Here is a 27,530-nt window from a genome sequence, read left to right on the forward strand (position 1 = left end):
ATTGACTCTTTAAATTAATGAATTGCATACTTCTTTTTTGGTCATAAGCGAGGAAGAAACTCCAACAAAACTCTTAACCTGACTTGTCTCACATGCAAGGATTCGTGAAACAGTCTCATACAAATTTTTACATATTAACTCTAATTAGTCAATTGCCATTTAGTAAAAGTCAAGATTGTCTCTGTCAAAGTTGGGTATAATACTAATATAATAGCACTATTATTAGACTTTATTAGTTTAATAATATAATATTATATATGTTATTCGTATATATTAGACTTTAGGAGTATATTTCACTATAAACCTTTTGATTATACAAATAATTAGTTGTTACAACTTAATTAGTTAAAGAATAAAGCAAACTCTGCTTCTAGAATTGTTCTAAACACTTAACAAATTTTTGTTAACGACTCGCACTCAAATTTACCATTTAACGCACGAAATTAGGTGTGTGTGTATATATATATAGAGAGAGAAAGGGTTTAGGTGATAATGGAGTAATAGAATTATAATATCCCACGTAAAAAGTAAATGCTAAGTCTAACAATTGTATTAGACATTTTTCGGACTACGCAGAGATTCGAACCTATGACTTTCGGACTGTTTCTGATTTCAAATTGAAGCATGTGCTTTATCTCAACTAAAAACATAAGCTAATAGTTGGACTGCACATTTATGTTTATATATTATATATATATGCTCAACAAATTTTATCCATTTATTTGGGTAGACCAATGGTTTAAGTGTAGCTGAAAAATAAGAAGAAAAATGGGCATGGTAAGTGTTAAAAATATTACAAACTTAAAAATTTGCAATAATTACAAAATTGAGTTAGGGTGTTTGGTAAATAGTAGATAACTAATAGTTGATTAAGTTAATATGTTTGATTAGTTGATAGCATTAGCTGATTGTAGAAAGATATTTGGTAAATTAACGGTTAGTCGCTAGCTGATTACATGCAAAAACTTCCTGCTTTTCAAATTTTAGCGCTTTTGAACAATAAGCTGTTACAAATAGAAAAAAATATTTTCTGAAAATAATTTTTAAAAAAAAATATTTTCAATTATCCAACCAAGCTTTTAGTTGAAAACAATGTTACATTGTTTGATCTATAGTTTATTATCATTCAAAAGTTGGGACACTAGAATAAGGAGATCGAGATGAAGTATGAATGGTTGGATGAGGACAATATGAGGTGGGAATAGAGTTAATAATAGACTGTACTTAATATGAAGTTAATGGAAAAGAGTTCGATCCAATAGGTGGGAATGGAGTAATATTGAGGTAATGTAAGGTACTATAAGGAGTGGTGTAGGCGTGATTGATAAGGAGCAATATTGTGAATTGAATTGCATTAGCAACAAACAATATATATAAGTCTAACTTATGATTATTCCTAACATTTTGGTGATTGATCTTTCTAAGTTACTAATTGTAATATTACTTGGGGTTTAATGGTTCATCGAATGTGAGTTTTAATAGAAGTGCAAGAAAACTACTCTATATAATAATATTATTTTTGGGTTAGTATAACATCATATCATAATATCACATTTGGTATTACTTTTATGTCAAACAAAATTTAAACAATCATTTAATTATATCCCTTTTGAGAAAAATGGTAAAATCAAATTCATTATTAAAATGATGGTGATAATTGAGAATTACTCACACTAAACTTTAATTCTTCCAAATGAAATTTTAATTAAAACACCGAACCGGCCTTCATTTTGCCAAATTGGGAGAAAAAGGCAATTGGAGTGGATATCGTTAAATAGACCTTATATATTGTTCGTACAATTTATTTTTAGTACAACTGATTCTGTTACAATGTAGTATATGTTTATAGCTATTTTTTCAACCTACTGAAGCACAAAGAGTCAATATTGTCCCCACTAGAACTAAAACCCATGACTGCCACTTCATGCTACTAGATCATAAAGTCATTGGCACTCATATAAACAATTTAATTAATTTAATTAAGGAGTAATGCTTAATTTTTCTCATAGTTTATAATAAGAGATTTCAATTTTTTTTTTTTTAAAGGTAGACTTGTGGCCGTCGTAGGACAATACCGAGAAAGATTCTTTGTATAAAGACAACACTAATGGAATAAAGACACCCATTCAAAACATAGCTGCATTTCTAGGCATACATATACATATATATATATACACACACTCTCTCTTTCTCCCAACCATTCTACAATTCACTCAACCTTCCGCCATACCCACACCTTTAAAAACCTCAAACTTCTCCCATGGAGTGGATTAGAGGTCCCACCATAGGCCGGGGCTCCTCCGCCACAGTTTCCCTCGCCACCGCCGCCGGGGCCTCCGGCCACCACTTCGCCGTTAAGTCCGCCCACTTATCTTCTTCCGGTATGTTGCAGAGGGAGAAGGATATACTTTCCCAGTTCGATTCTCCCTACGTTGTCAAGTGCTTAGGCTGTGACATTTCCTGTGAGCACAACAATGCTTTGTACAATCTTTTCTTGGAGTATGTTCCCGGCGGCACTCTCTCCGATCTGGCGAAACGCGGTCGTTTCAGCGAGCCCATGATCCAATTCTACGCCCACCAAATCTTGATGGGGATTGGTTTTCTTCATTCAATGGGTTTTGTGCACTGTGATATAAAGGGTCAGAATATCTTGGTGAGCGAGGATTGTAGCGCCGTTAAAATTGCGGATTTGGGGTGCGGAAAGTTCTTGGAAAACGGGGAAGCTTCTTCGAGTTCTGCATTTTCCGGTACACCGGCGTTCATGGCGCCGGAGGTGGCTAAAGGGGAGGAGCAGGGGTTTCCGGCGGACATTTGGGCTTTTGGGTGCACGGTGATTGAAATGGCCACCGGCTCTGCTCCTTGGCAGGACATGAACGACCCTGTTTCTGCCCTGTACAGAATCGCCAATTCCGGCGACGTCCCGGAGTTCCCGAGGTGGTTTTCCGACGACGCTAAGGAATTCCTCGGAAAGTGCTTGGACAGAGACGCTAAACGCCGCTGGACGGCGGCGGAGCTTCTTCAACATCCGTTTTTGCAGAGTATAAGCTCAAACTCCGTCACATTTAAAGAATTCGTCAGAAATTCTCCGACGAGTGTGATGGACCAAGCGGTTTGGAATTCCATCGAGATGTCACAACCTTCGTGTAATTCAACGGCCACGGCCGGTTTTCCGGCGAACCGGATCGGACGCCTGATTATTCAGGCCGGCGAAAGACTACCGGACTGGGAAGAGGACGGCGGTTGGGTGACAGTTAGAGGCAACGAAGAAGATGAATCAACCGATTCGGAACCAATTTTGATTTCAATTCTTTGTCCAGAAGATCTCGAGAGCTCAATTGTTAATGAAGCTCCGTCATTTGATTCTTCTGATGATGAGATTAGCGTTAATGATAGGGTTAATCCTAGGACAAACCTTGATTTGTCCTGTCACAATTTTACAGATGCTTTTGTATCATGGATCCAAGATTTTGATGACAACATATTAAAAACTTCATTTTCTTCTAAAGCTCTGATTCTTTTCACACCCATCCGCCCCAAATACCAGGTGTACAATGTTGTTTTACACCATAGATTCTTTTGTATCTTGCTTTATTTACAAGCTACAAATTTCACAATTCTTTTAAAAGAACTAAACTTTTCTCACTTAAATCACACGTTTTTAGTTTTAGATATTAAATTTAATTATAACCATTCTAGATTGAAACAAGGTCGTCACTTGATATTAGTATGAGTTTGAATTACTTAAACATGAGATCAGAAGTTTAAATATATATATATATATATATATATATATATATATATATATATATATATATATATATATATGTAATATGTGTATACATCAATGCTCTTCATAGAGAGAGTTGTCCTTATACATGACTGAAACTTGACTAGATTAGTCTCATATCGTGAAATCGAATACAATATATGTATATGTGGCAATACCTTTTATTTAGAGAATCGTCTTTATATATGTCTAAAACCTGACTAGATTAGTCTCATTTCGTGAAATATAGTACGATATATGTGTATGCAGTAATGCCCTTGATTGAGAGAGCTGTCTTTATATATGTTTAAAACATGACTAGATTAGTCTCATCCCGGCCGTAAAATGCAGCACGATATGTGTATGCAGTAGTGCTCTTCATTGAGAGAGTTGTCTTTATATACGTTTGAAGTTTGACTAGATTAGTCTCGTCCGGTGAAAAAAAAAAGGTTTAAAGAGAGGAGGGAGGAGTTGACTTTGTGTTTGGCGTAGGAGGAAAGGAGTTTGGGTCGGCAGACTTGAACTAGTCAGGATTGCAAGTCAATGCTTTGTTTTTATCGTTTGTGTTTGTACGTGTGTGAACACAAAAGACTTCTTTCATACTTTAATGTTGAAGAGTGGGGAAGTCAGCGCTTTGTAGCCAGCAACTCCATTTCATCATTCATGGTTTGAAATTTGACACAAACCAAAAACAAAAATATTAAAAAAAAAGTTTGGTGAATTTGAAATGGTTTTAATGAAGTCAGCGCCCAATTATGTATCCTAATCTTGTTAATAAATACCACTTTTGAATTTGGCAAAAGGCTTTGGCTTTTGGAGTTGTTGCAAAACCAGGCTGCAGTCCCACTTGCCAATCCATTTCTAGAAGAGCCAAGTGGTTGGGTCAATCAGTTGCCAGAAAAGTTTAGATAAATAATCACTATTTTATCTGTGTATAACTTTACTTTATTCATTTCTAAATTTTTTTGGGATCAGATTGGATAAGTCAATATCGTATAAAAAGTTGAGTACAATTTTAACATGTGTAACCAATCTCTTTTAATTTTTTTTAGGTAGAAACCCCTTATTTGTACCCTTTGCATGCATTATATTGACACTAAAGCAAGACTTTAGAATGATCGATCGAACCAACTGAGCTAGTTACGCGGAAACTAATCTCTTTACATTTGAACAATAAGGTGTTAGTAATTTGCAACTTTACTATACTACTCTTTACTCTAATTGGTTTAATTTCTATTGGAGTAGACAAATAGTGTCACATACAAAAAGTAATTTAAACCTTTTTTTCTTTCCTGTTATGATCAATTTCAAATAACGTGATTGTGGGTCAAATGTACAAAACTTTGTTAATTCTGATTGTACGATTAGCAGACCACCGGGGCACTTTGGAAAGAAGCTTTCTCACTTTAAATTCACACAATAACCTAATGATAAGACTTGAAGGCAATTAGGTGAATATGTGTTGGCATGAATGGATGGGAGAATATTATTGAAGCAGTAAAATTTGGGGAAAATGGCATAATAATTATATTGTTGTGTTGGAAGATGAGTAACAGGAATGATGGGTGTTGTTGGGTAAATGATGAAGAAACAGTTGACTATGTGCTCATGGCGTGGATGCTGTCCTCGCCTTGCTTCAACACAAAAGATCATATTATATAATGCACTCTCATCCCTAAATTTGGTTGGGTATTAAAAACAAATATACCAAAATGATATTGATTCGAATAAAAGGGGTTTAAGTTGTTTAAATACGGGGTTTAAGTGGTGGTTGATGTCTTGACGAATCATGTGGATGGTCCGAGCGTGGGTTGGAATGAGATATTTGAACCTCCGATCCGGGATATGTTATTGAAGCTTTAATAGATGATGCAGCTGGAATCCCCACTAAAGGATGCTAGTTTTAGTCACCAGACTTGTCTCTCCTCCTTAACCCAAAATATGGGGTTAGAAGTTCAAACTCATATGTCACTTAAATGGAAGAAAATTAGTCTTATTAAAACTCGTGGTGGGCTGGTCTGGGCCAACATAATTATAAAACTCATAATCCAACCTAACTAGTCTAAAATTTATTTTTAAAAAATAATTTTTTTTTATTTTCAATTTTCTTAATTCAGAATTATTATATTTATTTATTTAAAATAATTAATATTTTAATAAAAATAACTTTGTAATAAATTTTTGTTTATATTTTAAAAATGAACCCAAAAAATAAAATGTTATCTTTTAGCAACCATAAAAAAAATTCACAAACATATCCTACAACTAGAATTAAGGTTTAAGAATATAATATGATTGTGTTGCACATTCCCATTACAAGTTAAGCTAGCTAGCAAAAAGAAGAATATATAGTGGAGAATGAAAGTCGACCACTTTTAGTGGCACTATATATGTATGATGTATATATGAATTGGAATCCTTGAATTCTATCATTATGTTGTGGTGAAAATTGTGACACCGCCGTCCCATCCTCAGCTCCTATGACTTCACCCATGACAACATCGTCCGACCAAACCTACCTATTGCGCATGCAATTATTAGACTATTCACGTTAGAATCTTCATTCCCATCCAGGATATATATTGAATTGCCATGGGATTAGATGGTCACCCACTGCACAATTTCATGGCTATCCTTTTTTGCTCAACCATTTTCTAGGGTTTACATGACACCCTTTATTATTTTTGCAATTATATATGAACACTAGCTAAGATATTTAACGTAAATATCTTAGCTTCATGCAAATTAAACTTTTACGTCTAAAGTAATAGGTTGGAATTGATCATGAAAAATGATATTATTTTGGGCTGCCCGACTGGGCACTAGCTTCTTTGTTTTTCTGGTGGGGTCCTATATTCCTGCAAGAATCAAGGATCTCATGCAAGAACCTTGAACACTCTCTTTCATATTTCTCTTTCCCACACCCAAACTTTAAACCTGCAAAAACATTCTAAAATTCACTATTGTGGGTGCTCTAATTACTCTTAGAATAAAAAATCAACAAAAGAAAATTATGTTAAATTTTTTAAAGATTCTTTGAATGGACACATTTTGTTCCTGAAAATTGAAACTTAATTATTTGGTGTGTGTTGAGATGAGAATTCAAAATTCAATTGGGAAAGTCAATAAAAAATAATACAAAATTTGTGTTGTGTACTGTCTTATTAAAAACAATCTTCTAATGCAATTGAATAGACTCGATCTCAAGCGTTGCCGCTTCTCCAAGTTAACACAACTTATCGAATTTCATACACCTACAAAATGCAGTGTATATCCTTTATATGCTTTAATTTGCTCCGACTTAGAAGACCCAAAAAAAAAAAAAAAAAAAATCCCATACAATATATATAAACTAGATTTGAAGTTTGACTAAAAAGATTAAATATGACAAAAAAATTAAAAGTGGTGCATTGAAAGCAGCAACAAAACAAAGACATAATGAGTTAATGTAGGCATGGAGAATTAAGATTGAAGTAGCATGCAAATGGTATGGCATGCATGATATGATACAAAAACATGGCGAAAGTAAGATTCTTGCATGCTGCATATAGATTATGAACATCTTTTCATGCAAAAAATATCAACGCTGCAATCAAGGTGAGCCCAGGCCAGGCCATCAATCCATAGTCCACAAACATATATAACCTCTGAATCTTTCTTTTAACTGCAGTGTATCTTTTCCTTGGATTCATCTACTTGGCAAATCCCTCCTTTTCTGTCAACACAAACTTGTCAGAAAACATTTTTCTAAAGCAAGTCAAATAAATCAAAAAGTGTTTATTTAAACTTATTAAAATATTTATTTAAATCGCTTAAACAAAAAAATTTAATTGAAGTATGTGAATAGCTTCAATTAGAGCATGGAAATGAGGGAACTTATGATTAGAGTGGCACAATGGGTATATATGAATATTGTGATTGACTAGTGGTTCAAGTTAGGCTATATTATATTCCTAGCTAGTCAAGTAGAAAAGGTCCACCTAACAAGTAATTAACGTGTTGCATCCTCATTGGTGAATAGGGTCCCCAAATTTCCTTTTTATGATTCATGGCATGTTAGGTACTCATGAATCTTACCTGGTGGGGTTATAAATTATTTTCTTTCATATTTTATTCAACTATGATTCCAAAAATGTGTCCTACTACTGAATATAGAAGGATGGTATAAAAATTACGGAGTTCATGGTTAAGAGATTACCTACCACTTATGGTTTTGCTCTAGATAGATTGTCTTGTAAAAGTAGATACTTATTTTTTTTTTTTTAGTCTAATTATGAATTTTCTTAGTCTATTAATTAGAATCACGTATTAATACTCATTTTGTTCGTATAAGGTAAGATTTAAAAAATGACCAAGTACATTCTATTTGAAATCATGACCTCTGTTTAAGCTGGTCATCTCATTCATCTATTCATATCCTCAATGATAGGTAGACTACATAGCTACTCACTAGGAGCCATCTATTGACATTTTGGTTTGAGTCGGCAGGTAATCAAGTTAGTTTATTTCCTTGTGATTCTTTACCAACTAAGATTATAATACGTTGCACACCTTCTGATGAGTGCTGCGAGTAAAAAAAAAAAAAAAAAAAAAAAAAAAAAAAAAAAAAGAGGATAGGTAGACACCTAAATATCACATCAGTTATATCAATTCTTACATATCTTCCTCTCTGCATTCTCACTTTGTCCTTCACTCCCTCCAACAACGTTTTTACGAGTATTTGAAAGTAAATTAAAAATATTAGTAAATGCTCCGTAACTTTTTTCTTTTACTTACTGCTTGTTGGTTTGATAACTCTCAACAATTCTTTAAAATTGTAAACTCCCATATTTTATCTACCGCAATATAAGCTAAATCCACAAAAAGAAAATTACTAAAATTTATTTTCTTAATTGTAAATATTATAAACTCAAAATGCTTGTATATTGTAACCGAAGAGGAATCCAACTTTAAAGAAAAATGAATGGTAGGGAATTGCTTAGAATTGAGAAGACACAAAACTATAAATTCAAATATATTTAATATAATATTTTCCGTTAAATATGACAGATTTCGTTAAAATTGACCACTACTTTGAAGATAATTCTTTTTTTAAAAAAAATGAAATATGTAATAATTCAATAGCCAAGCCTACAAGAACATAATTAAAGGAATAAAATCAATACTTTCCCTATTAAGTATTTTGTCATTTTCATTAGTATCTTAAAGAGTAGCTACTCCTATCAATACTCGGTTTTGTTTCCGCAAGAGACAATTTAATCTTTTTATTAATTATTCATTTACCGTTCCAAAACGAATTAAGACAAATATTTTCCAATTAAATCTTCCATTATTTTTGGACTGTTAATGCCAGTTTGTCTATGTTGCTGAATTCTTCAAAATAAGGTTTTCTGTGAAAAGTTTCAAGTGGAATTAGGAGACAAAGCATTTCGAATGGTGATGTGCTTTGTGTATTCAATCAACAAGAGAAATCATAGAAAACAGTAACTTGCAATGTGCAAGTTGCGCAGCCAATAATAATAATAAGAATAATAATATAAATTTAAAAAAAAAAAATTGGAGAAGAATTTTGCAGAGAAGCATAAATAAAATATAAATAAAACACAAATGAAATTGGTATATTTCAGAAGAACGCAGGCAACGCATTCTCCAGCGTAACAAAAGCAATAGAGCCCCTGCATGACAGCGGCTAGAAATTTGTTAAAAAAACAAGGGGGCTCAGTCCATGTGTGTTCTAGCCGCAACCCATAATTTACGATCAACGCAATAATTATGAAACCCTACAAAACTTTGGAATCAGTACATTTATTCTTCTTGCTCAAGATTTGAGTAAAATACCAACTCAAAATACCAACTCAGGAATATACGTAATCAAACCAAGCTCCGAAATCATATGTCAAGGAGCAAGCGGCGAGGATCTTCAACCACATCTTTAATCCTTCTCAAAAAGAACACTGCCTCTCTTCCATCAATCAGCCTATGATCGTAAGTCAAGGCAATGTACATCATTGGTCTAGAAACAATGTTGCCTCCGACGACCATTGGACGGTTCACAATTGAGTGCATGCCCAGGATGGCAGACTACAATCAACAACATTAGTAAGTCTTAATGTGTATCAGATGGAGATTGGTCATATAAGCAATACTCTATGAGAATGCACATACCTGAGGCGGATTGATGATGGGGGTACTCAGAAGACTTCCATAAACACCACCATTTGATATCGTGAATGATCCGCCAGCCATCTCATCAATAGATATACTTCCGTCATTAGCCTTTTTAGCCAGTGCATTAATTGTCTTTTCTATATCAGCAAAGTTCATCTTCTCAGCATCGCGGATAACTGGGACAACAAGGCCCTGAGGCAAGAGGAAGAAAAATGGGCTTAAGAGGTAATATTTCGGGATCCTTTCTTACTCTAGTAATTATGAAAACCTCCAAAAGCAACTCATCTCTTGTGAAGTTGACAGGAAATAAAGACAATGAAAATTGCAAATGAAAGTGTTGTAGCAGAGAAATATTCACATGCCTTTGGGGTGCCAACAGCTATACTGATGTCTATGTAGTCTCTATATATAATGTCATCACCATCAATCACTGCATTAACTATTGGCTGATTCTGGAGTGCACTAACTGCAGCCTGAAATGTGTATAAAATATTTAGATATTAGGAGTGGAACTAAAAGGTCCAATATATATATGAATCAAGGTGAAGCCGTTTGTGTACTTTAATAAACCCAGACATAAGACCTAGCTTCACCCCATGCTTTTCAACAAAAGCATCCTTGTATTCAGAACGGAGTTTCATCAAATTAGTCCTGCAAATGAGCAACAGTCAAGAAAGGATCATAAACAGAGCAGGACTAACATTTTACAATTTGCAGAACATGCAATTGCATTATTGGTTGAATAAAATACTTCCATAACCAAAGATCCATCTAAGACCATAAAACTCTAGTCACAGTTCAGTTGGTCTTGAAAAACAGGCATATAAAAAAGACTGACATAATTTCCAGCCACTAAAAGATATGGTTCAACTTACATATCAACTTCATTGAAAGTTGTCAACAATGCAAATGTGTTCTGTGAGTCCTTCAAACGAGTGGCAACTCTTTTTCTGAGCCTGGTCATAGGAACCTGCCCATTGCAATATAATTGAAACTTGGGACTCAAATAAACGGATAGGTTAAAACAATTTTAAAAAGCATGGAAAGAAAAAATGAAGATGTAAGACTAACCCGTCTTTCTCTTTCTTTAGGAGGAAGCTGAGGTTCTGTAGCAGAGCGTTTGGGGGAAGGAGCTTTAGTTTCCTTGGGAATTTCCTTGACAGGAGGAGCTTCAACTTTCGGCTTGGGTTTCTCTTTCTGTTCATCAATTGAAGATGGCTGTGGGGTATCTTTTCCGGATGGCTTCTCAGATGGAGCCACATGATCCACACCTCCACTAGATTTTGAAATGATAGCAACCTTGGTACCTGGTTCCACAGTATCCCCTTCCTTGACTACATACTAATTAAATAAGAAAAAGGAAAACAAATCAGGACTGACAAATTCCAGAACTGGCAACATCATAAGGTTAATGTTTAAAGCAAGTAAATCATAATGAACTTGGAAATAAACACATATGTAAGTTGAATTCTACCTCCTGTATTACACCGGCTTCAGGACTGGTAACATCAATTGTTACCTGAATGATACAAATGGTCAGAATTTAAGCTAATACAGAAAAGTCAAATAGCTTGAAAAAACTAATAAATCATACAGTTAAGCAAGTACCTTATCTGTTTCAACCTGAGCAATTGCCTCATCAACTTCTACTCTATCACCGGGTTCTGTTCATAAAGAATGAGAGAGGAAATAGAAGCAACTGGTAAACATATGAGAAGCATCAATTTGAGTAAAGCTGGAAAACAATCATGGTAAGAAGCAAACTTACTCTTCAAGAATGTAGCAAGTGTGCCATCAGTTATGGATTCACCCATATGTGGAACAACAGCATCAACCAGATCAGCTTAAGCACAAGTATAGACAAAAAGGAAGATTAAAAATTAGAAACTGCCTAGCAAAAAATATGGATACAACTATGCCATAAGGACTATATCATCAATTTAACTCAATACAGCAAGGTAACAGAATACTATTACAAAGTATCATTTATTCCTACTCTCAAATTATATCTGATTCATCAAACTTCATAACATTTGAACAATTGAACAATGAACACCCGTGACACTTGTCACATAGGTACTGGCTTCATCTATGGCATAAGGGCTGTATCTTCAATTTGAGCTCCAAACAGCAAGGTAAGAGAATACTATTACAAAGTATCATTTATTCCTACTCTCAAATTATCAAACAAAATTCATCAGATTCATCAAACTTTATAACATTTGAACAATTGAACAATGAACACCTGTGACACTTGTCACATAGATAGGTCCTAACAAACAAGACAGATACTGGCCAGTCTTTTAGGTTGCCAGGCATGCAGCTTTAGAAAAGTAAATGTAAGCAATGATGCCAGAAAGAGGTAAATATCTCATTGCTTCGGAATGCATTTCTTCCTTACTACAAAACTTGGAACCCAGTCCAACAGAAATGAGAAGAGGTAGAAAGTGAGAAGAAAAACATAGTGAAAATAATATAAAAAGGAAACAGGAAAAGGGGGAAAAGATGCAACCATCTGTACATGGTCTTAGCGGACAAAAAGATTGGAAACCATCAAATAAAAACATTTTACATTGATGTCAACTTACAAGTGGAGATAACAGAAAAGACTTATGTGCTAAATAAGATATCATACCTCCACTTGAACAAAATGCTCTATTCCAAATCTGTAGTGTTACACCTGGATGAAGATTAGATATAGCTCCCCTGAACGCAACAGAGAGAATCAGACGAACTGAAGGAAAAATCTTCTAAATATGACCCATTTATGATTATATCTTGTTATTTGGCTAAGAAATGAAGAAGTCTAGGTTGGGCTAAGCATCAGATATATTTCAATGGATAGATCAAATTGAGCATATGCTGTTTAGTTTTTAGATAATGTGGAGTATTTGTTTAGAATTTGTACAATGATTCAAGTACAAATTGTATAAACTGTTATAAATTATTTTTTTATTTAAAAAAAAAAATGAAATTAGACCACTGACCTTTGTGCTCGCAAATTCATTGTGTTCCCTGTACCAGTTAAACATTTTGGAATTAGCTAACCACAAGTTTAATATAGTGGGGTGTGTGTTCACTTAACAAAATTAATGTACTGGGAAGTGTGCATGTACTAAGCTTTAAAGAAGTTGCAACATAAAAGGGAAAGAATTTACCTGGTAAATTGAGGTGGCAGAAATTTCGAGCTTGACCACATCCTATTGGATGAATTAATATCTGTTCATATTTATGAATATTAGCTTCTTCCAAATAGTCAATCAAAACTTAGTACCGTCAATAGCTCCAACAACACATCCAGTTTTTGCAGATAATAACATGCCAGAAAGAAATGTTAAGGAGAACATTTTTTGTTCTAATACAGTACTTGTTCAAAGGTCTAATTGGTTCTATACTTCTATCATACACTTATACTATAGCTTCTGAAGAATGTCTTTACTCAGAAAAATAATGCTTGAGTGTACAAATGTACAACAATACATTAAGAAACATTTAAACGTAACACTGATCTTGCCATAGAAACACACTTCTGTAATAGTTAGAATTTCTTAGGAAATTCACAGGTGAAATTTTGTATGGTCATGTAAGTTTAAGGTAATAAATACCAAGTGCTTCAAGTGACTCTGCAGTTGAAATTTATATCACTAAACACTCCAAAATTTATACTTTCAAGCTCAATCCAAATACACTACGTCAAGCACGTACATAAAAATCAAATTCTTTCATCCAAATAAATCAACAATATAAAAATTTCTGTTTCGTATTGAAATCCAAATTCATCAAACACATATGGCCAAAAATAATTAAATGTGCACATACAATAGCTTTAAAATGGTTTAACATCCCAATAAGAACTTAACGAACCACTCCACACCTTCAACCACTAAACAGAATAATTTTTTTAAAAAAATAGTTTTCACCTCTTCAGCCACAACGGAGCAAGCTCTTGGGGTCAATAATCCAGGTCGAACTGTATGCAGCGATTTTCCTAATGCCTGCTCAAATAATAAATAATAATAATAATAATAATAATAATAATAATAATAATAATAATAATAATAATAATAATAATCACTCTCCAAAACAAAGAGCTAATCATACATAAAACACATGCGCATACATATGTATAATATACGTACCGAAGCAGATGAGGCGCTGGAAGCGACTTTACGCCGTAAAACGCCCAACATCGCGGCGCAGATCTCTTATCACAGCTAAATCAATCCAAAAATAATGATAATAAAATCAGGCAATTTTCATAAACTCAACATACATGAATATCTGTAAACACATAATAGATATAGCCAGCAGAAATGGAATATGTATTGATGTGAATAAATCAGATCTCAAATAACGTTCTAGAAAGCAGCTTTGACCTGATTGCTCTTCAATGGAGAAGATCAGAGTGGGGATACGGTTCGGAGAGCCGCCGGGAGATTGAATGTAAATAAAAACAAAGTCGCCGAAGAATTTTCGTCAATACTTCTCTAACCTTCTTTTTTTTTTTTTTTTTTTCCTTATTTAACTATTTAGAAACACCGATTAGCTGGGGCTGTCGCAAAAAAAGGGTAAAAGTTTCCTCACGACGTCGTTTAGATGTACCATGTCAGTTGTAAGAGTAAATGCCGTTCAATGCTCATTAACTCGTTAACACTTTGCTTAATAATTATTACTCCGTATATAAATAGAAACATGGAAAATTGTAATTTATGTCTTTTCATAATATGTCAATTATTAATGTCATTTCTGACTTATTAGTGGTGTAATATCGTTCTTCAATTTTCAAAATAATATATTGTCCATCGCGTATCGTATGGGAGGAAAATTAAATGACAACATTTATATTACGGGATGGACAATATATGTACTGTTTTAAAAATTGAGGGACAATATTTACATAACTAATAATTTAAAAATAGCATTGATAATTAATATAGAGTAAATACACAAAATGGTCCCTCGACTATAGCTAAATTCATAAATTGGTCTTTGACTTTCAATTTCAACCAATTAAGTCCTTAACTTTATAATTTTAACACAATTTGGTCATCTGTCTATTTGACCGTTTGTTGACTGTGATTTTTGATGATATATATGTAATTTCATGGTCCGGTTTTTTAAGGTTCCGGTTGCATTTTCAGACCGCACTGTTACATTCGAATCCACTGTCGAAAGCAATCTACCAAATTCGGTCGCCTTTCTTCATCCTCCCTTTGGATTCAATGTAGTTGAGTTCGTACTAGAGCGAAAAAGACGACGTGTTTCCGAATCGGTGCAACTTCATCCTGGAGGCCTCCACGTGTTCCGACGAGAGCTGAAGGTTCTTCTGAAGATCACCGATCACGATCAACAAACGATCAAATAGATGGAGGACCAAATCGTATCAAAATTGCAAAGTTAATGACTTAATTGGTTGAAATTGAAAGTCGAGAACCAATTTGTAAATTTAGCTATAGTCGAGGGACCATTTTTTATATTTACTCATTAACATATTATGAAAGAGCACAAATTATAATTTTTTCAATAAAAATATCCACTACATCTTAAAAAGGGTTCATAGAAGTTTGTGCAGTTAATAAATATTAAAATATTAATGACCCGTTTGGTTCACGGAATAGGCCGGCATAGCATTCCCAGTAATAGGTCTATTCCTTTTGATGGATTTAATTACCCGGGGTAGACCCGAATCAATAAATCCAATAAATGATAAATAGGAAAAGACAATGAATGTGTGTGTCACGGGGACAACCGTTGTATTAATGATCTTTTGTAGGGGAATTACAAAGAGTGTAGTAGTGATATAAAATGTAGATGTCCTAACAAAGACAAGGAGATGTCTTTTTATACTAAGCAATCCTCCCAACCGACCCCAAGAGAATAGGGCGGGCGGTTGGATCTTGGTTGACCGAGTCACGCGGGGAGACCCCCGTGGTAGTCCTCGCCCTGGGGTCCCCCATGGTAGTCCACGCCGGAGATTGACCGAGTCACGCGGGGACGAGGCCGACGCCCAGGTTGACCCTGACCTTCGCCGGCGCTGTGGTCGTCCCCCCATTGGGGTCCTCAGCCGAGGTCTTCGGCGGGGACCCCGTTGGGTCCCCAGGCCCTTCGCATGTCGCCGCAACTCTCGGGTCGGTTTGCCCCGAGTCTCTTCTCCTAATATATCCATCACCTTTGTTTGGTAACCATTTCTATTACCAGGTATAATATTCCTGGTAATAGCCTATTACCTCAAATAATGTAATAGATATTACTAGGGCCCCCTGGTATTAGCCTATTACTGAACGCTCAGTAATAGATTTTAGAATCTATTTTCTTTTTTTACCCCTTTCTTTAATTTAATTTTTTTATCCTATATATAAATTTATCCTATTTCACCACCGTCGTCGCCACCGTCGCTACCACCACCACCACCACCATCACCACCACCGCCACCACTATCGCCGCCGCTGCCGCCACCACCACCAGAATCACCACCCAGCAGCACCACCACTTCCACCACCGCCGCCACAACCGTCGCCGCCCCCACCACCACTGCCACAACCGTCACCGTCAACCGTCACCACCACCACCGTCACCCCCACCACTGCCACCGCCACCACCACCACTACCACCCCAACACCACCACCACCACCGCCACCACCGCCACCACCACCACCACCATCGCCACCATCACATATTTTTATACGGGTATTTATGTCTTTTAAAACATATTTCATTTCTATTCCTTAAATCAACCAAACACTGTAATATAATTCCTAAAGTCTATTCCTTCCGCGAACCAAACAATAGAATACAATTCATATTCTATTCCTTGCATATTCCATTCCTTATGGAATAACATTCCTATTACCTCAAAATTCATTCCGTGAACCAAACGTGCTATAAGTCTTTATATGGGTAATGCATAATAGTATTAAAATTGTCCAACATTAATGTTTAATAGTAAAATTATGATTATATTAAGATAATTTGACCCTTATTCTAATAATAAATAACACAAACCACAAACTTTGTATTATATTAAAATGATTCATTATTGACTTAATTTTATGTTTATACTTAATATTCAATTCTCATTTATTATTTTTCATTTTATATATTGTTTGTCTAGATAAATATATAAATAACATTACTTCATTCTCATTTTTCACGTAAAATTGAGCTCTAAATACTAATTCATCTCGGTCTATTTTAGATTGTACTTATTTACCCTTTGACTAGTATTATGACTTCTAATAAAATTTTAACTTTAAACCCGTACGTTCAAGAAAATTGAGATTTCTCCAATTGCGTTTCACAGAGTATAAGAGTATGATAGGACCACACTATATATAACAATGCTTCAAATGAGAAATGTGGACAAATGCTAGTCATCGATCTAGTATATCTAACTATCGAAAATTAAATAAAAACTAAGGAAAAAAGTGAAGTACTTTCATAAATATTACAAACTTTTCACATGATCAAATGATAACAATACTTCATGTGAGAAGTATATGTACTAATCTGAACTGTTTATCTTGAATGATCAATAGCTGAAAAGCAAGAGAAAAAAAATGAACCGTCAATTTTATAAATATTATAAACTTTGAAAGTTTGTAATATTTATGAATTTTACCCGTCTTTTTTTGTTTTCTCTATATTTTCATCTTATTTTTCTTTATTTTTAATCATTAGATATATTAGATCAATGACTATCATTTTTTACACTTCTCACGAAAAAATTTTGTTCTCATGAGAATCAGTCCTATATATATAATGAAACTATTTTAGAACTCATGGTTTTCAACCATGGACTCAACTAAGACTACGATCAAACCCATTGCAAATGTTCTTAATCCGAATATTAGGACTTTAACATATTAATTTGTATTTCCTTTTCATCTATTTTTTATTCCTTGTTCTAATTTAGCAATAGTTTAACTTAGATTAAAATATATTTATTGTTTTTGTTCAATTGTAAGGCAAAAGACTTTATAACTTCCGATTACCAACCATTATTATATAAGTTTATTTTATTTATATTTCTCTTAACATTACACATTTATAGTTCCATCTACCTCATTTACTTTGTGCATTTATGAGTAGCTAAGTACTTTGACTTGATTTATTGTCATTAATGCTTACTTGACTTGTATTGCATAAGCATAACTTGGTTTCACCTGGGTTTATTAGTAATTTTTTTTAGCGGTCAAATTTGTTCATGTTGAAATTGTATATAATTATTGAATTTCAATTATATACTATTATTTGAAGCGTGTTTGATGTTATGAGAGCTGAGTATAGCATGTAATACTAGCCACGCATTCACAATAGTACTTGGCAAGTTTGAGAAGATTTTAGAGTAAATATCCAAAATGGTCCCTCGACTATAGCTAAATTCACAATTTGGTCCTCAACTTTCAATTTCAACCAATTAAGTCCTTAACTTTACAATTTTGACACGATTTGGTCCTCCATCTATTTGACCGTTTGTTGACCGCGATCTTTGAGGATATATATGTAGTTTCACATGCAAAGCTCAAGAGAACGCTCTTGGAGGTGACATCGTTGTTTCCCGAGCCGGTTCAGCTTAGAGAACGCTCTTGGAGGTGACAGTGCCGTTTCGGAGGGGGGGAAGTGCTTCTCCGCTTGCTGCTTGGGGATCCCGAGCCGGTTCAGCTTGCCTGCATCGCTTGGAGTCACGGCTTTCTCGAAGAACCACTCCAGGGACTTCGGCGATCTATCTATCAAAAGCTATAATATCTCCGGCATGGGGTGCAGCGCCGACAGTGGATTCAAATGTAACAGTGCGCGTCTAGAAATGCAACCGGAACCTTAAAAAATCGACGATGGACCATGAAATTACCTATATATTCTAAAAAAGTGCAGTCAACAAACGGTCAAATATACAAAGGACCAAATTGTGTTAAAATTGCAAAGTTAAAGACTTAATTAGTTGAAATTAAAAGTCGAGGATCAAATTGTGAATTTAGCTATAGTCAAAGGACCATTTTGGATATTTACTCAAGATTTTATACTTTGTGTGCTTTATTTAAACAACTAGAATTTTTACCCAGAATTATTATACGATTGGGAAAGTAGGAATCAATATATTTTATTAGGAAGAGAGATTTTTTTGGAATTGGGCGGGAAAGTAAAATTCCAGGATTTTGTTATTATATATAGTATAGACGTACAGAGGGAATTGTATTACACTATTTTAAAATTTTAGAATAGAATTTTTACCCAGAATTATTATACGAATGGGAAAGTAGGAATCAATAAATTTTATTGGGAAGAAAGATTTTTTAGGAATTGTGCGGGAAATTAAAATTCTAAGATTTTGTTATTATATATAGTATAGATATACAAAGGGAATTGTATTAAACTATTTTAAAATTTTAGAATATAATTTTTACACAGAATTATTCTACGAATGGGAAAGTAGAAATCAATATATTTTATTGGGAAGAGAGATTTTTTAGGAATTGAGCGGGAAAGTAAAATTCCACGATTTTGTTATTATATATAGTATAGATGTACAAAGGGAATTGTATTACACTATTTTAAAATTTTAGAATAGAATTTTTACCCAGAATTATTATACGAATGGGAAAGTAGGAATCAATATATTTTATTGGGAAGAGAGATTTTTTAGGAATTGGGCGGGAAATTAAAATTCCAGGATTTTGTTATTATATATAGTATAGAATATAGATAGTATAGATGTACAAAGGATATTGTATTACACTATTTTAAAATTTTAGAATAGAATTTTTACCCAGAATTATTATACGAATGGGAAAGTAGGAATCAATATATTTTATTGGGAAGAGAGATTTTTTAGGAATTGGACGGGAAATTAAAATTCCAGGATTTTGTTATTATATATAGTATAGAAGTATAGATGTACAAAGGGAATTGTATTACACTATTTTAAAATTTTAGAATAGAATTTTACCCAGAATTATTGTACGAATGGGAAAGTAGGAATCAATATATTTTATTGGGAAGGGAGATTTTTTAGGAATTGGGCGGGAAATTAAAATTCATGGATTTTGTTATTATATATACTATAGAAGTATAGATGTACAAAGGGAATTGTATTACACTATTTTAAAATTTTAGAATAGAATTTTTACCCAGGATTATTGAACGAATGGGAAAGTAGAAATCTATATATTTTATTGGGAAGAGAGATTTTTTTGGAATTGGGCGGGAAAGTAAAATTCAAGGATTTTGTTATTATGTATAGTATAGATAGTATAGATGTACAAAGGATATTGTATTACACTATTTTAAAATTTTTGAATAGAATTTTTACCCAAAATTATTATACGAATGGGCAAGTAGGAATCAATATATTTTATTGGGAAGAGAGATTTTTTAGGAATTGGGCGGGAAATTAAAATTCCAGGATTTTGTTATTATATATAGTATAGATTAGTTAGGTCTAGTTACCACAAGAATGGAATGTAAGTTAGAATTGTAGGCCTGAATAGCTACAAGACTAGTATTTAGACAACTAAGGTGCATTATTACACTTTTTTCTATAACTTAATTAATTCTTAATTACTATCTCTATTACAATGTAATATTCAATATCACATCTACTGAAACTCGATCCCATAATTTCCGAGAGCAACCTGGTGCCATTGAATTGTAGAGAATATAATTTGCCTAAAAAGTTGAGACCCATTTATCGGAGATTGGGCCATCCTCAACGTAGCCCTGATAGGCCTTGACCCAAAAGAGTCACAAAGTGAACAAGAAAGAAACACAAAAGTGACCGAACCTTATCTTTATTCCACCATCTCCATAAAAAAGCCATCCACCATTACAACAAAGCTAAGGAATATAGCCAGCAGGATCGGAAGAAAAAAAAACATCCATGAAGTGCATTACTAGTATTCATTCTCCAATCCTTCCCAGATTCCCACAACCCACCACCACCACGTTCATGCATCAACTCACAAACGCCGCTACGACGCCGCTTCGCTTCCCCAACAACGCCTCCACCGCTCCTTTCCGGCGCAGCTGCAAGCCGCCTCCCGCCGCCGCCGCAACTCCGTCCTCCCTGTTTCTAGCGGCCGCCGTTCCGCCAGCCACCTCCGGGGACTATACGGTTCTGCTTCAGACAGGGTATTTAATTTTTAATTAATTTCCTCTGTAATTTTATTAATGCAATAAATGCAGAAACAGTAATTAACGGCTTGTGTGTTTTTCATCTGGAAAACGTCACAGCGGCTTGCTGTTCTTCTTGTATTTGATTACCAACTTTTTGGTGCCTACTTTGATCTTCAAGGACGACGGGTCAGACAAGGACAAAGAAGCCTGAAGGAAGCAACAACAGTAACATGTCCTCTGATCTGTATCGACTTTAATTTGGCACAATTCAACAAGTTTCTGAATCATAGGCATATTCCAAAAATCTGCTGGGATTTCAATTTCAACGACTGTATGTTTTTCTTTTTAGAATTAGAGCATTTAGTTTATGAAAATTGTAGTCAAAATGCTGGAGTCCTTGGTAATGGTAAAAAAATGGGGCATTCCGAGAATCGAACTCGGGACCTCTCGCACCCAAAGCGAGAATCATACCACTAGACCAAATGCCCTTGCGTTAATTGCTTTTAGTTGATGATTAAAGATCTTAATTGAAAATTGATGGAGTCAAAAAACGGGGCATTCCGAGAATCGAACTCGGGACCTCTCGCACCCAAAGCGAAAATCATACTACTAGACCAAATGCCCTTGCGTTAATTGCTTTTAGTTGATGATTAAAGATCTAATTGAAAATTGATGGAGTCAAAAAAACGAGGCATTCCAAGAATCGAACTCAGGACCTCTTGCACCCAAAGCGAGAATCATACCACTAGACCAAATGCCCTTAGGTTAATTGCTTTTAGTTTATGATTAAGATAGAAAAAGGAAGAGACGTATGCTCTTAGGGCATCCTCATTAGTGGATTTTAGGAAGGTTTTGGAACAGTAAAATGAGTTTTCACAAATGGGAGGGTAAACTTTTTGAGGAGATTTTACTCCTGCAAAATGGAGTTCTTTAGGGGCCCACATGCAGAGATAAAAGGAAGAAGGAGAAGGTGCAGGCGCGCCTGAGGCGCGTGAATGATCTTTTTTTTTTATTTTTTTTTTACTTTTCATGTCAGGCTTTTTTTTTTGCTTTTTTTTTCTTCTTCCCTTTTTCTCTTCCCTCTACCCTCTCTTTCCTACATGGCTATGACAAAATCTCTTAAAAATGCCTCACTATTGAGGTTGCCCTTATGAGATATCAAGAAGGTTAGATAATATTATTAATTGATTGATTAATTAATTAATTAATATAATTATAATTATTTTAAGTGTTAGATCCCCCTCCCCCCTCCCAGAACGCTATAATTAAGCACTTGTGTTTTAGCTAAGTTAAGGTTAACAAGAATGGTATTATAGTAGTATAGTTCAGCTTGCTAAGGATTTATTTATTTATTTATTATTATTTTTTGTATTAGTATTGTAATAGGATAATTAAATTATACAAGTATTTTCCTTGTAAAAAATTGTTAAAGTAACAATTTATGCAATTTGATAATTTTGTTCCATATGTACACCCAATAAAAATGAAAAATGCAATTTAGTATGGATTGTACAACCTAATACGTCCTATGCTACATTCCTTATCATTGTACTAAGATTCTTAATGAATTAGCACTCTAATTATTCGCCACATATTTAGGGCAAACTTTCTTTCCATATCTAGGTGGAATTATCTGTTGAGATCTAATATTGGACATTAAGCTCTGTTGTTTAAATGGTTTGATTACAAATAACTCTAACATTGAGTTTTATTAAATTATATAATATAAATTGGGTTAAAGTAAAAAAAAAAAAGTTCTTAATAACAAAAATATAGTCAATTATATTGATGTGTTAAGAATACTACTTCACTTCGAATTTTAACTTAAAAACTAAAAATATACGGAGTAATTTTTTAAAATTAAATATATATATCATGTTTACTATTTATTAACTAAATTAATTCTTATTTATTTATTTTAAATACTTTCTTATCTATATAACATTTTGCATTTTATAAAATTATTTTTTTTGAGATAGCATTTTATAAAATTATTAAATATATAAATTTGATTACTAATATTAAATGAGATATATGAAATAATTAATTTGTAGAAAACATGAATGGAATCAAACGATAAATAGTACGGAGCATATGTTATGAAAATGACAAAAGCTGTTTTTTAGTATACAGTCTTCAAGGGAGTGTGAGAATTGAGACAGCCTCCGGAAGTGCGTAACACGCGCTGGGCTCTCGCGGCGAAGATATTCAGAGACGTAACCAATCACGTGCCGAAGGGGGCTACACTTAACGCCGTCATCTCACTCTATATTTTGCCTCGATAAATTGGACATTTGGACAGGCCACCGTTCGGGGAGTATTAGTGTTAAGAGTTAAGACCCGAGCCTGTGAGGTTCGGACCGCAGCCGAAAAAAGCCAAAGCGAACCCTCAGGCTCAGGCAGATGCAATAATAATTGAGTGGAAAAAGAAGAGAGAGAAAGGGAGGTATTTTTTCTAGAGAGAGAGAACTCCGAAGTCCGAACAATATGGGACAGATCGTGAAGAAGAGGAAGAAGGGGCGTCCGTCGAAGGCAGATCTCGCCGCGCGCCGTAGCTCCGGTTCCGCCGCGGAGAAGTCGGACGGAGAGCTCCGGCGGAGCGGCCGGCGGCGGAATGTCAGGTACTGTTTTGACATCGACGATTACCTCGACGATGACGACGAGTACTTGGTGGACGAGGAGGAGGAGGACGAGAGCAGGAGGGAGAAGAAGCTCGAGCTCTTACTTAAGCTCCAAAACATGGAAGGTAGCGGCGGCGGCGTGGCTGAGTCGACACCGAGTCCGACTCGGCACGTACGTCACGCGCCTACCGCGTCTGGATCTTCCTCCGACTTTGCTGACGGCGGCAAGCCATCGAAGATTAGGAAAATCGACGGCGACGGTGAGGTCGATGAAGAATACGAGGAAAATGACGGCGGCGGCGATGATGGCGATATCGAAAATGATGGCGATGAGGTACCAATTGTCTGGATCTGAATTGAAAGTGCAACAAAAATAATGAGAGTTTGATAAAAGGGATTGTGTAAACGGCGCGGAGAGAGAGAGAGAGTGTGGGAGTCCAGCTCACCCTTTCGAATTTTCACTGAGATTTAAAAAAAAAAAAAAATTGCTCGCTCACTCTTTCTCTCTCTCTATATATCATTCTTGAGTTTGTGCGTAAATCTGTGTCGGGAAATGGATATTTATAACTGTCAGGTCAACTAACCTCCACAATTCCTGCCCTTCTCTTTCTTTCCTTTCTCTCTCAACAAACTCCGTATATATATACAATAGACACTCTTTTGTCTCCCTGTCTGTGTTTATCCTTTTGCTTCCTACGCTACAGACATTCTGTTCTGTTAAAATTTTGGGTCTTTTGAGGTTAATTCTTCTGTTAAACCTTTGACAGGTACGAGGAAGAAAGCCGGAGAGGAAAACAGTTACCACTACGTCAGGTATATTTCTGGGGGTTCTAATGTATTTATTGCATACTGGTTTTGGTTTTCTTACTTTGTTTGAACAGGGACATTATCAGAGCATCCATTGCCAGATAAGAAGACATTAGAATTGATCCTCAATAAGCTTCAGAAGTAGGTGTTCTGTTTTACAGAATCGGAAATTCTTAGGTTGTTTTTGTTAAGAGCTGGTCTAATGTTCAGTTTGTTTAATTTGTTGTGTCAGGAAAGATATTTATGGTGTATATGCTGAACCAGTTGATCCTGAAGAGGTATGTGTTCATTTTAGTGCAGGAAAGGAAATATTGAGGTTTAGGCTATCCTTAAATCTTGTTTCTAAACATTTCTGGTTTGGGTATTTGCAGCTTCCAGATTATCACGATGTGATCGAGCATCCAATGGACTTCCAAACCGTGAAGAATAAATTGGGAAATGGATCGTATGCAACCTTGGAACAATTTGAGGTGAATATCTGGCCTACAAAACTTTGAATTTTGAATTTTTAGTATGAGGCTTAAGATTCTTGCATTGTTGCCAGAGTGATGTGCTTTTAATCTGTTCAAACGCGATGCAATACAATGCGCCAGATACAATATACTATAAACAAGTAAGATTTTCTGCCTTATGTAAATGTTTTTTTCCAGTTCTTTCTGAAACTAGCTGAATGTGCAATTGTTTTGGACAGGCCCGTTCCATCCAAGAGCTAGCTGAAAAGAAATTTCAGAAGTTACGAATCAACTTTGAACGCTTAGAAAACACCAAGTCAGAACAGAAGCCGAAGTCCAGCGCTGCTGTGAAAAAGGTTATGAAGAAGCCGATTGGCTGGATGGTGCAGAAACCTGTTGGGTCGGATTTCTTCTCCGGTGCCACTCTTGCAACTGCTGGAGATATCCAGAATGGTTCGAATATGTTCCGTTTGGGCGACTCTGAAAGACCCAGCAGTATTGACCGGCTTATTGAGAGAAACTCTTCTGGAATTGACAATAACATGGACAAGGAAGAATCACATTTAGGTTGTCTTAAACATCTAAATTGTATCGAGCCTTATGACGTTTTGCCCTTCTGATTTTTTTCTATTTCTACTACTGCAGGGAAGGCACTTTCAAGATTTGGAAGGAAATCAGCTGTCCCTGATGAAAACCGTCGCGCAACCTATAACACAACTTCTCAACCTGTTACCAATTTAGAATCTATATTTACAACATTTGATCGAGAAAGCAATCAACTGGTTCCTGTATGCATCAAAAATTCTTCTCAACCTTTGTGCTCACATGGTTTAATTTAATTAATTAATTAATTTATTTATTTTTGTAATAGGTGGGGCTTTACACTGATTATTCCTATGCAAGGAGCCTTGCTCGATTTGCTGCAACTCTCGGGCCTAATGTCTGGAAAGTTGCATCAAGGAGGATCGAGCAAGCACTGCCTCCCGGTTTCAAATTTGGTCGTGGATGGGTCGGGGAATATGAAGAACTTCCTACTCCTGTATTGATGCCTGAGAACTATACTCTGAAGGAACCGGCTTTTCTTGCCAAATTCGTGCACAGAACTGATGCTGAAAAGGATAAGTTTGTGAACCCAGCTTCTTCAAAAGAGAACCCAGTCAAGGGACCGAAAACAGGACAATTGCCTTATTTTGGTTCATCTGGAACAAAACCTACTGCAGATAATAGCCCCAATATCTCGATTAATGGGAATGAGCTGCCTGTTAGTGATGCGAATATTGGAAGCAATGCATTTGTGACTGGTATTTCTGGAAACAAACCATCTGGTTCTGCTAGTCCCAAATACCACCAGCAAAACTCGCAACCCCAAAATTTTATCAAGTCTGAGAAAAAGGTTGTGAAGCATGTTGAGTTAAATTCTGTACCGCTAGCTAATGAAAGGAATGCCAACTTTTCTTCACAGAGTCAGGTGACCAAAAGCGTTGTTGCAGTACCTGGGTCAAGATCATTTGAGACGGTTCCAATGAACATAAATATGCTGTCTTCTGGGTCTTATAAGCAGCTGAATATCAATGGTGTTTCTGCTGGAGTACCTGATGGTAAAAGCCCAAGTAATGGTTTTGATAGTAATGGAACAGTTCGGCAGCCCTCTAATGATTTTGTTAATAGCATGAACAAAGCTGCGACATTATTTGCAAATGAACAAGGGCAGGGCCTTAGTGATCCTGTGCGACGGATGATGATGTTATCTGAAAAGAATACAAATCAACACAAGTCTTCACAGCAAGCCAGAGTTGATGTGCCTCCAGTTTCCCCTGCCACTATGTCTTTGCCAAAAGATGGTCCGAATAACGCTGCATCAGCTGCTGCTCGTGCCTGGATGTCAATCGGGGAAGCAAGTTATAAACAGGCTGGTGAAAATACAAATTCCCAAAACAATCAGATATCTCCACGATCCACCCATAATCCTCAGTCACAATTTCGGGGAGAACTTCCTGCTGCATATGGAATGTATATCCAACCTGGTAAGGGAAATTTTCCATTTCCATTTCATGCCTTTGTGCCCCATCCTGGCAGGGTAGGAACTGAAGGTCAATCACCATATGAACCCATGGTTTTCCCACAATCAGTTCCTGCTGACTTGTCTAGGTTCCAAGTGCAACAACAACAATCTTCCAGGCCAAATCTCAATGCACCTGCTCCACCACGACAGAAACGGGAATCAGTCCCTCCCGACCTAAACGTTAGTTTTCAGTCTTCTGGATCTCCTGGCAGACCCTCTGGTGTTTTGGTTGATTCTCAGCACCCAGATCTGGCCTTGCAACTCTGAGTCTTCTTTGATGAGTGGAGAAGGTTTGGTTGAATTCCCTAACAGCAGTTTTAGTTTATTCATGTTCAAGAAGGGTTTGTTTCTCATGCTTCTGATTCTTTGCAAAAAGAGGCTCATTTAAGGCTTTAGTGGTAGACTGGTAGACTTAGAATACATGCCTTCTAATTGCACAGGGCAAGGCAACTGAGGTTAATATGTCGTTCTCATTTAGAAATTAGAAATGGAACTAGCATTTGTAAATTATTCACAGCAAGATAACAGCCATTTGCACCTGATGC

General features: G+C 35.4%; 4 protein-coding genes and 2 non-coding genes across 7 annotated transcripts; 3 read left to right on the forward strand and 3 right to left on the reverse strand.

Annotated features, from left to right (window-relative positions):
• The first annotated feature begins 2,139 nt into the window (after positions 1–2,139).
• Positions 2,140–4,674, forward strand: LOC109190315 (mitogen-activated protein kinase kinase kinase A-like). Its single transcript, XM_019340785.1, has 2 exons — positions 2,140–3,544; positions 4,570–4,674. The coding sequence occupies exons 1-2, from the start codon at positions 2,261–2,263 to the stop codon at positions 4,672–4,674; spliced, it is 1,389 nt and encodes a 462-aa protein (XP_019196330.1). The 5' UTR covers positions 2,140–2,260.
• A 4,659-nt stretch (positions 4,675–9,333) lies between these two features.
• Positions 9,334–14,442, reverse strand: LOC109190760 (dihydrolipoyllysine-residue succinyltransferase component of 2-oxoglutarate dehydrogenase complex 1, mitochondrial-like). The gene is made up of 15 exons (XM_019341348.1): positions 14,311–14,442; positions 14,074–14,148; positions 13,855–13,929; positions 13,093–13,153; positions 12,922–12,949; positions 12,570–12,640; positions 11,703–11,777; positions 11,543–11,598; positions 11,409–11,453; positions 11,006–11,275; positions 10,810–10,904; positions 10,495–10,585; positions 10,297–10,407; positions 9,932–10,126; positions 9,334–9,847 (listed from the first exon to the last, which is right to left on the reverse strand). Exons 2-15 carry the CDS (start codon positions 14,122–14,124, stop codon positions 9,656–9,658), a joined length of 1,416 nt encoding a protein of 471 aa, XP_019196893.1. The 5' UTR covers positions 14,125–14,148; positions 14,311–14,442; the 3' UTR covers positions 9,334–9,655.
• A 6,192-nt stretch (positions 14,443–20,634) lies between these two features.
• LOC109190371 lies at positions 20,635–21,577 on the forward strand. Its single transcript, XM_019340837.1, has 2 exons — positions 20,635–21,058; positions 21,161–21,577. Exons 1-2 carry the CDS (start codon positions 20,808–20,810, stop codon positions 21,252–21,254), a joined length of 345 nt encoding a protein of 114 aa, XP_019196382.1. The 5' UTR covers positions 20,635–20,807; the 3' UTR covers positions 21,255–21,577.
• Positions 21,460–21,531, reverse strand: TRNAP-UGG. Its single transcript has one exon. It is a non-coding gene; the product is annotated as a tRNA-Pro (tRNA).
• An 18-nt stretch (positions 21,578–21,595) lies between the features above and the next one.
• TRNAP-UGG lies at positions 21,596–21,667 on the reverse strand. The gene has a single exon. It is a non-coding gene; the product is annotated as a tRNA-Pro (tRNA).
• A 1,658-nt stretch (positions 21,668–23,325) lies between these two features.
• Positions 23,326–27,524, forward strand: LOC109190623. Of its 2 annotated transcripts, XR_002055752.1 has the most exons (10): positions 23,326–23,998; positions 24,432–24,477; positions 24,546–24,612; positions 24,704–24,749; positions 24,843–24,941; positions 25,016–25,084; positions 25,163–25,490; positions 25,569–25,711; positions 25,795–27,330; positions 27,388–27,524. XR_002055752.1 is itself a non-coding variant. In XM_019341154.1 (9 exons), exons 1-9 carry the CDS (start codon positions 23,531–23,533, stop codon positions 27,250–27,252), a joined length of 2,724 nt encoding a protein of 907 aa, XP_019196699.1. In that variant the 5' UTR covers positions 23,326–23,530; the 3' UTR covers positions 27,253–27,524. The 2 variants fall into 2 exon arrangements, 1 of the variants encoding a protein (XP_019196699.1); XM_019341154.1 differs by having other exon boundaries at positions 25,795–27,524.
• Positions 27,525–27,530: the final 6 nt, after the last annotated feature.

This window comes from Ipomoea nil, unplaced genomic scaffold (genome assembly GCF_001879475.1).
Source record: "Ipomoea nil cultivar Tokyo-kokei standard unplaced genomic scaffold, Asagao_1.1 scaffold1576, whole genome shotgun sequence".
In the NCBI taxonomy this organism is placed as follows: Eukaryota; Viridiplantae; Streptophyta; class Magnoliopsida; order Solanales; family Convolvulaceae; genus Ipomoea; species Ipomoea nil.

Coding starts and splice junctions, on each gene's coding strand:
- LOC109190315 (XM_019340785.1), top strand. CDS start 2,261: ATGGAGTGGATTAGAGGTCCCACCATAGGCCGGGGCTCCTCCGCCACA. Junction 3,545..4,569: donor CCATCCGCCCCAAATACCAG/GTGTACAATGTT, acceptor ATTTGGCAAAAG/GCTTTGGCTTTTGGAGTTGT.
- LOC109190760 (XM_019341348.1), bottom strand. CDS start 14,124: ATGTTGGGCGTTTTACGGCGTAAAGTCGCTTCCAGCGCCTCATCTGCT. Junction 13,930..14,073: donor CCAGCGCCTCATCTGCTTCG/GTACGTATATTA, acceptor TTATTTGAGCAG/GCATTAGGAAAATCGCTGCA. Junction 10,905..11,005: donor CTAAAGAAAGAGAAAGACGG/GTTAGTCTTACA, acceptor TGCAATGGGCAG/GTTCCTATGACCAGGCTCAG.
- LOC109190623 (XM_019341154.1), top strand. CDS start 23,531: ATGGGACAGATCGTGAAGAAGAGGAAGAAGGGGCGTCCGTCGAAGGCA. Junction 24,613..24,703: donor ATCCTCAATAAGCTTCAGAA/GTAGGTGTTCTG, acceptor TTGTTGTGTCAG/GAAAGATATTTATGGTGTAT. Junction 25,712..25,794: donor AAAGCAATCAACTGGTTCCT/GTATGCATCAAA, acceptor TTTTTGTAATAG/GTGGGGCTTTACACTGATTA.
- LOC109190371 (XM_019340837.1), top strand. CDS start 20,808: ATGAAGTGCATTACTAGTATTCATTCTCCAATCCTTCCCAGATTCCCA. Junction 21,059..21,160: donor ACGGTTCTGCTTCAGACAGG/GTATTTAATTTT, acceptor AAAACGTCACAG/CGGCTTGCTGTTCTTCTTGT.